The 9,109-nt window shown below is 45.4% G+C and overlaps 1 protein-coding gene across 1 annotated transcript; it reads left to right on the top strand.

The window, feature by feature from the left end:
• The first annotated feature begins 1,594 nt into the window (after positions 1–1,594).
• On the top strand, positions 1,595–8,728 carry LOC310658562 (C-type lectin lectoxin-Lei1-like). The gene is made up of 5 exons (XM_083400690.1): positions 1,595–1,698; positions 2,134–2,228; positions 3,057–3,206; positions 4,297–4,408; positions 8,501–8,728. Exons 1-5 carry the CDS (start codon positions 1,632–1,634, stop codon positions 8,596–8,598), a joined length of 522 nt encoding a protein of 173 aa, XP_083256816.1. The 5' UTR covers positions 1,595–1,631; the 3' UTR covers positions 8,599–8,728.
• The last annotated feature ends 381 nt before the right edge of the window (positions 8,729–9,109 follow it).

Below are 9,109 nucleotides of genomic sequence, written 5' to 3'. Positions count from 1 at the left end.
CTAAAATCAGAATATAAAACCACAAAATGCACAATCTCCTCCACAAATATGCAGGGGAGAGAGAGACTTCCATAGTTTAATGAAGTTTTCCCTGTCCTGAACCTTCCAACATTCAGTTCATTTAATGCCCACATGTGTTTCAAAAAAGCATTTTCCTTCTCACATCCTCCAGCAGCGTGTTGTTGCAGACCAGTCATGTCCAAAGCCCATTTCAGAGGCTTAATCTGGCACCTGTGGCAGTATATGTCCTGTGGTAAAACCTTTTAAAAAATGTAAAAAAGCTCAACAACTTTGGTCGGCCCTCACACATGTTCACTTCATCAAATCTGGCCCTCTTTGAAAAATAGTTTGGGCGCCCCTGATGTAGACAGTCCCTTGAGAGCCAGTGTGGTGTAGTGGTTAAGAGCGGTGGACTCATAATCTGGGGAACCGGGTTCACGTCTCCGCTCCTCCACATACAGCTATTGGGTGACCTTGGGCCAGTCACACTTCTCTGAAGTCTCTCAGCCCCACTCACCTCACAGAGTGTTTGTTGTGGGGGAGGAAGGGAAAGGAGATTGTTAGCTGCTTTGAGACTCCTTTGGGTAGTGATAAAGTGGAATATCACATCCAAACTCTTCTTCTTCTTCTTCTTCTTCTTTCTAAGCAAGAGTAGTGGAGTCCAATAAATTCTAAACCAAATTTATTCAGCACATCCCCTCCTGCGATTTCTGGCAACGTATTCAGTGCCATGTTGTGGCGTTGGACAGGCGAGGTAGAACATTAGAGTAAATAGCCATCAAAAGCCTTGGCCTCTGTGAATTTGTCTAATCCTATTGGGGGAGCGAATTCCATAGTTTAATGATGAACTGCATGAGAAAGTTCTTTCTTTTCCCTGCCCTGAATCTTCCAACATTCAGGTCCGTTTAATCCCCACGAGTTCCAGTGTGATGAGAAAAACCTGTCCCTCTCCACTTTCTCCATGCCTTAATAATAAGCAGGTGGTCTTCCCAACAGCTGCCATCCCATCTCTCACAGCTGGGGAGCTGCTCCTCAGTTGGTAGCCTTCCTTATGTTTGAAGTAGGGGGTTTTCATCACGAGTTGTGCGAACAAGGACTGCCTTTCGTCTGCTGCAGACTTGTTGTCCATTAACTCCATTAGGCGACTTCTTCTTTTGGCTGGCCACCCGTAACCTTTCTATCAATAGATGACAGATCTAGTAAAGGGACCCCTGACTATTAGGTCCAGTTGTGGCCGACTCTGGGGTTGCGGTACTCATCTCGCTTTACTGGCCAAGGGAGCCGGTGTACAGATTCCAGGTCATGTGGCCAGCAGGACTAAGCTGCTTCTGGCAAACCAGACCAGTGCATGGAAACGCCATTTACCTTCCCGCCGGAGTGGTACCTATTTATCTACTTGCACTGCATGCTTTCGAAGTGCTAGGTTGGCACTAGCAGGGACCGAGCAACCTTTCTAACAATAGATGACAGATCTTGTTGTCCATTATTAACTCCATTAGGTAACTTCTGGCCTGCCACCCATAACCTTTCTATCAACAGATGACAGATCTAGAGGATTCTATAAAATGCACGATCCCATTTCACAGATCTCAGGAGTCTCTTCTTCTTTTCTTCTCTCTCCTCAGGTGCCAATGGGACGCATCACTTTCTTCCACCTCTCCATTTGGGGCTTCCTGATTGCCTGCTCCTTTCTGCAAGGTACATCCCAACTGGGCTCCTCAAACCTGGACTGGGAGAAGCCAAGCAGAAAGCCATCCTTAGGAGAAAAGGCATGGCTCATGAGGCAAATCCTAGTAATATAGATTTGAAACATCAATCAGAGGATGAAACGGGGGCACCAAGGCTCTCTTTCTTCCTTCCTTCCTCCCTCCCTCCCTCCCTCCCTCCTTCCTTCCTTCCTTCCTTCCTTCCTTCCTTCCTTCCTTCCTTCCTTCCTTCCTTCTTTCCTTCCTTCCTTATTGATTGGTTTTCACCTATTACATTACAATACAAATGTACCAAAGCCAGCACCTTTTCCTCCCCATCGCCCCAGACATTTACATTTATATTTCCTCGATCCATCATATTATTCTTTTCTTGTAGAGATCTCCTCCCCAAACTGACCTTTATAATCTTTTCCCTCTTCTCTGGCAGGCACAGAAGCAACTGGCTGCCCTCAGAATTGGTTCGGGTTTCAGCAACATTGTTATTTATTAAGAAAAGTGAAGCGGAACTGGAATGATGCAGAGGTAATGAGAGATTCTCGGAAGCCCCGTGTTGCAAATTCCTCAAGACACCATGTTTGGTGTCAGAGAGACAGACAGGCACACCCATGCAGAACTTCAATAGTGATCTCCCTTCCCTTTTGATGCATAAGACCTGCTTGGTGATGTACAAAAATACAATATATTAGGGGGAAACACTTGCAAAAAAAAATGTGTTTCTTAGAGGAAACTTGCAATAAAGTGCTGGTGAATTTTCATGAGGATTAAAAACAGCCAAACAAACAAACAAACCCCCAAACTGATGTAGAAATGTGGGGTTGCAAAAAGGATAAACTGGGGGAATCAAAATGGAGAAAGGAGGAATAACAAAAGGAGAAATCAAACAATTTCCACGGGGACTTCTTCTTTAATAAACCAATCAAAGGGATGTGGAAATCTGGTGGCGCTAAACCTAATGTTGGAAAAATGAAAAATTGGGGGAAATCAAAACGGACAGTTTCACCTCCACCTAGTAAGCACACAAAGAGCACCTGTTGAACCAGGGAAAAGATTCTAAGTACACCTGCCCTCCATTTATTCCCCACCTCGGATCTCTCTTTCTGGCCTCAGATGCCATCTTTGAGAGAAGCAGAACCAATCACTGTCTTGATCACACTGCTTAGTATATCCCTGGCACCTGGTACTGCAGATCCATCCATGGTTGTGAGGTCACAGTGATCTACACAAAAATCTTATCGTTGTGCTGTGGTCCTTGCACAATCCTGCTTGGGAAATCTTACAGGAGCCGCTCGATGCAACCAGGCAGCTTGCCCTCACCTGCAGGGTAAAACCCCTTATTCTTTTCTCTCCCAGGCAGACTGCCAAAGGTTTGGGACTGACAGCCACCTGGCCTCCATCCTTAACTGGGAAGAGCACAGGTATATAGCCAGTACTATATTAAAAGGCAAAGACCCTGGATTCCACATCTGGATTGGGCTGTTCAGAGTCAAACGCGGTGGAAGGGTAAGTAAAGGGGGCAGCCTCTGCTTTTCATTTGCCTCTGGCTGGAAACATCAGCCTGCAAGCACACAGAGGAGCAGTCCAGAAGACGAGAGCTCTGAATTCCATGGCTGCTGCATCAACCTTTAAAACAAAAAAGTTCCTAAGGCTTGTTCAGCTAATACACACTGGACTTAAGGTTGTCAAGCACTCGCTAACTGGCATATACCTTCCAACATTTCTCCTGTGATATTAGGGACATCCTATCCCATTAGGGACATCCTATCCCTTTTACCTTCCCGCTGGAGCGGTACCTATTTATCTACTTGCACTTTGAGGTGCTTTCGAACTGCTAGGTTGGCAGGAGCAGGGACAGGAGCTCACCCCATCACAGGGATTCGAACCACCGACCTTCTGATCGGCAAGTCCTAGGCTCTGTGGTTTTACCCACAGTGCCACCCGCGTCCCTTATTTAGGTTGCCTACCCATGTCCTAAGGAAAAGCGGGACATTCCAAGATCAATGGCGCGGGTTCAAATAAGGAAACAGGGACATGGAGGGTCTGAAGTAGCCAAATGGATACAGCTACACTGCGGTCGGGCTCTCTCCTGCCTCCCATCCCAAGAGTCCTTGCTGTTCCTTGGAGGCTCGCTCTGCTGCTCCTGTAGATTCTGCTGCCCAAGGCTGTGTGGGCCACAGAAGTCTTGGTGGTCTCTTATCCTCAGAGCTATCCACTTGTATGTGTGGTGTAGTGGCTAAGAGTGGTAGACTCGTAATCTGGTGAACTGGGTTCGCGTCTCCACTCCTCCACATGCAGCTGCTGGGTGACTTTGGGCTAGTCACACTTCTCTGAAGTCTCTCAGCCCCACTCAACTCACAGAATGTGGGGGAGGAAGGGATTGTGAGACGCTTTGAGACTCCTTCAGGTAGTGATAAAGTGGGATATCAAATCCAAACTCTCCTCCTCCTCCTCCTCCTCCTCCTCCTCCTCCTTGAAATAGGTTTGGGGTCCTGAGTGCCTGAATGTTTTATTTCTGCTTGAGAATTAGGGAGGACATCACAGGGCCCTGGTTCTTCTTCAGCTGAGACCCTGTCTCTTTTGGTTGTCTTCACAGATTATAGTGTGGAAATGGACCGATAATGCTGTGGTCAACTATATGCCCTGGGGGCCTGGACAGCCTTCCTACTCTGACAACCAAGAATTCTGCATCGAGTTGTACGGTGCAGGTGAGGAAGAGGGTTCCAGGATCTGAAGTTCTATGGGGATTCTGGGAGGGCTTCCTTGAACCTTGTTTCCATGCTTCTGATAACAAGTTATTCATGTTTTGCCTGCTAAGAAAGAAAGAAAACAGAGTCAACAATGTGAACCCAAGAACTGTGTCCACCTCGCGGGACATTTTGTGGCAGATTGACCAGGCTGGTTAGGAGGAAGACTAGCTAGACTGGGTCATAGGTGGGCAAGTGGATCAGACATGGGGATGGGATGGTCACCTCACCCCCTCACTTCTATGGGTCAACTTTTGACAGGGTTAGACATCTTTACATGCTCCTCACCTGACATGGTACATGATACCAGGGGTAGGAGAGGTGGACATGGTTTGGCCAACATGACCTTGTAGGCTAAATGGGAAACCTAGTAGGCCAAATCTGGTGTGCAGATTTCTGATTCTCCACAGATATCATAGGTGGTCCTACTCTGCTTCCTTCTGTCTCCTGGAGCCCTCACCACAAAACAGCAGTACTGTATATTGTCCTCTGAGGGGTGGGGAATCCTCAACCCTTCTCTTGTCACTGGGTGAAATTTATTTATGCCCCCCACCAGACCTGGGCTGTCTTTCTCCAAAACAGCCTTAGAATTCCTACAGAACAATTCAGAGTAGTGTTTAAAGGGGGACCGTGAGGTTTGTATGAAATGAAGATAAAAGTTTCCTAAAAGAAAAATGGAAAGTTCTGCGTTACTGGCATAGAAGCAGCAAGTCATAGAATTGTAGAGTTGGAAGAGACCCACTAGGTCAAGTCACTGACCAGATACTGTCTGTGGCCGCACGACTTGTGACTCACAAGTTAGAGCAGGGGTCCTCAAACTTTTTAAACAGGGGGCCAGTTTACTGTCCCCCAGACACTGTTAGGGGCCGGACTATATTTCGGGGGGGGGGGGGAATGAACGAATTCCTATGCACAGTGCACTTATTTTATTTCTAGTGCACACAAAAAACAGGAAAAACAACACAAAATTTAAAATGTTTAATAAACATAAACTTATAAGTATTTCAATGGGAAGTATCGACCTGCTTTTGGCTAAGGAGATGGTCAATATCCGGTTCCGTATTTGTCACTGCTAGTCATAGCAAGTGTTCATCAGAGAGGATCTGTGCCAAGTACAACCAATTTGAACTTTTATACAGTGGTACCTCGGGTTACATACGCTTCAGGTTACAGACGCTTCAGGATACAGACTCCGCTCACCCAGAAATAGTACCTCGGGTTAAGAACTTTGCTTCAGGATGAGAACAGAAATTGTGCTCCGGCGGCACGGCGGCAGCAGGAGGCCCCATTAGCTAAAGTGGTGCTTCAGGGTAAGAACAGTTTTAGGTTAAGAACGTACCTCCAGAAGAATTAAGTTCTTAACCCGAGGTACCACTGTACGCTGATTTTCAAGGTCACTGCTGAAATGGGCAAGTATGCACTTAACAGCATTCTCCAAGAACTACACAGCACTACTGAATACGAGAGAGAGAGAGAGAGAGAGAGAGAGAGAGAGAGAGGGAGGGAGGGAGGGAGAGAGGAGGGGGGAGGGATGCAGGAAGGAGCAAACTACCGCAGTTTGGCCTACAGTGAATGCCAGCTTCAGTGCTGAAGGCAAAGCAGACTCTTGCTGGAGAGATCGAGCTGCCTTTGGTTTGCATGGTTACATAAACAAAGATAAGAAGCGTGGAGGGTCCTCTTCGCTGCCTCCTGCCTTGCAGCCAGTGAAGAGCACTTGGCGGGAGAGAGGTCTTCGATGAAGGACCCCCAACAGTCGGAAGCGAGAGGAACGCGGGCGCCTCTCCACGGGGCTGCTGGCCTTACCTGGCCAGTATAAAGTAAGCAGCACATAAGCAGCACACAAAACACTACCAAACCGTTCTACTTCCAAATCTTATATTAATAATCCAAAAAATGAGAGAGCTAGGTACAATTCTACTACAGAAGCCACAAACAGAGAACTCATTCCAATTGTGTCCAAAAGGAAGATTCGGTCTTTAAAGTTCCTTTAGCCAGGCTCCTGTAGATATCAACAAAGGTAAGTTTGTTACGGCATGTAATGCCTTAAGAGAGAATATTATGAAAATGATATACAGGTGGTACATGACACCGGTCAAGCTTGCAAAAATCTATCATTTGCCCGATAATAAATGTTGGAAATGTAAAGAAACTGAAGGTACATTCTTTCACCTTTGGTGGACGTGCCCAAGGATCAAGGCTTTTTGGGAAATGATATATAATGAAATGAAAAAGGTATTTAAATACACCTTCCCGAAGAAACCAGAGGCCTTTCTCCTGGGCATAGTTGGCCATTTGGTGTTAAAGAAGGACAGAACTTTCTTTATGTATGCTACAACAGCAGCAAGAATACTCATTGCGAAGTATTGGAAGACACAAGAACTACGCACTCTGGAAGAATGGCAGATGAAGGTGATGGATTATATGGAATTGACGGAAATGACTGGCAGAATCCAAGACCAGGGAGAAGAGTTGGTGGAAGAAGATTGGAAGAAATTTAAAGACTATCTACAGAAATATTATAAAATTAATGAATGTTAGAAGGATGTTGGATTGAGGTTAAGGGATTTTTAGTAACAACGGTATGAAGGAATATGTAAAAATGGAATGTTAACAGGTGAAAATTTAGAGGTAAATATATTAAGATCAAGATAAGGATAAAGTAAAGAGGGAAAGGATTTGCTGAATAAATAAACTGAACTGGAATAGAAAGAGGGGAGGTGTAGGGAGGTCCGGGAAACAAGCAAATGCAAGATATATTATGAAAAATTGAATTGTTTTTAATTGTTTTTCTTTATTATTTTTGTACTTTTTCTTTTTTCCTTTTGTGATGTCATGGAAAATCTTAATAAAATATTATTTTTTAAAAAAAAGATATCAACAAAGATAAGTTTGATCAAACAAAGTGTCAGCGATGTTACGCACAAGAGTTAGACAGGCTGCCAGCATTTGTCACCTGTTTCTAACTCTTGTGCGTAACATCACCAACACTTCGTTTGATCAAACTTATCCTCGTTGATATCTAACCCTTGAACACAACATCGCCGACACTTCGTTTGGTCGCAAACCCTGAATAGGCCAAGTTTAATGAGTTAACTCCACAATCCCCAAATCTACTCAAATGCAAAATTTCAGTTTATATACAGCTCGGAGCATTTTCTTTTCACATTCATAGCCGTGTAAGGACACAGCCAGGAACATAGTACTGCAAAAGGTATTCAGGGTGACCGGCAAAGAGCCGTGGTATCATAATTTGTATACCAGTTTGAATCCTGCTCCCTATTACTCTCAACTCGGAGGCTTATGAGACTGTGTGTGCATTATTTTTTCTTTAAAAGATGCCTGATTTTTTAAGAAGACCCATTCAAATCTTAACCCTCCCAGTTAAGTGGGTAGGTTAACCTATATACCTAACATATCTGTGGGTATACAAATTTAATAGATAATTACAATATCACAAAAAAAAGATCAGTTACAAATTCAGCTTAGATCAGATTAGATCAATACGCAAAATTACCGTATTTTTTGCCCTATAAGACTCACTTTTTCCCTCCTAAAAAGCAAGGGGAAATGTGTGTGCGTCTTATGGAGCGAATGCAGGCTGCGCAGCTATCCCAGAAGCCAGAACAGCAAGAGGGATTGCTGCTTTCACTACGCAGCGATCCCTCTTGCTGTTCTGGCTTCTGAGATTCAGAATATTTTTTTTCTTGTTTTCCTCCTCCAAAAACTAGGTGCGTCTTGTGGTCTGGTGCGTCTTATAGAGCGAAAAATACGGTAAGTGGGCATGGACTATAACGTCAAACTGATTTTTAAAAGTTCACAATCAAGAAGCCCACATTTACTTACTTGCTAAGAAGAAAGCAAAGCACGTCAAAACTAACATTGCAAGGGTTGGACTTGGGGTCCCTAGAGATCCCTTCTGACTCTACTTTCTTTGATCCCGGGACAGCCCCTCTTTCAACTGATCCATTTTGGTTTCCCAGTTTAGAAGGATGAGCCGGGAGGAGGTGACGAAGGGCAGTGACTTCTAATGCTTCTCCTTCCCTGTTTTTCTAGAATACATGGCCTGGGACGACATTAATTGCGACGCAAAGAACTATTACATCTGTAAAATCCCGGTGTCGTGGTATTTGGACGAGGGTTCGGCAAAATGAGTGCCTTGGAGAACGGGGATTAAGGCCCTTCCATGGAGGCCCAAGACCTTCTGTCCCAACTGCAACACCCCAATTCTGTAGCAGCTCCTACATTCATGAGAAATCAATAAAGAAAGTCTCCTCCACGCCTGCCTCTGTCTCCTTGTGTCTGTTCGTGGCGCTGCTTGCCAGGGATGCCAGAGGGGTCCGTCAGCTGCAGAAGCAGACACAGCCCACATCAATTTTTTTGAGCATATCTGGAAGGGAAGCGAATCCATGAGAACATGGGAATGGCCTGCTGGATCAGGGCCACGGCCCCCTCTGGTCCAGTGTCCTGTTCTCACAGTGAGTGGCCAGTGTCAGGAGCTCGTCCTACACTCGAGTAGGACCCTGACAGAGACACATGCCCAACTGGCATGTTCTCTCCCTCCTGGTCAATCCTTCAAAAGCTTTCTTCACTTCCGAACATCACAGCGACCGATGCCAACAGACGTCGGCACGCTTAGGGATCTGCAGAGTCTTCACAGCTTGC

The sequence above is a fragment of the Podarcis tiliguerta genome, assembly GCF_965153285.1.
Source record: "Podarcis tiliguerta genome assembly, chromosome: 10".
NCBI classification, from domain to species: domain Eukaryota; kingdom Metazoa; phylum Chordata; class Lepidosauria; order Squamata; family Lacertidae; genus Podarcis; species Podarcis tiliguerta.
Note: the sequence above shows the minus strand (reverse complement) of the source record. Positions and strands in the feature narration are given on the sequence as shown.

Bases quoted from the DNA above. Each gene is read 5' to 3' on its own strand.
- LOC310658562 (XM_083400690.1), top strand. From the start codon at position 1,632: ATGGGACGCATCACTTTCTTCCACCTCTCCATTTGGGGCTTCCTGATT. The intron at 2,229-3,056 runs GTAATGAGAGAT...TTTCTCTCCCAG, and splicing joins GGAACTGGAATGATGCAGAG to GCAGACTGCCAAAGGTTTGG. The intron at 4,409-8,500 runs GTGAGGAAGAGG...CTGTTTTTCTAG, and splicing joins CATCGAGTTGTACGGTGCAG to AATACATGGCCTGGGACGAC.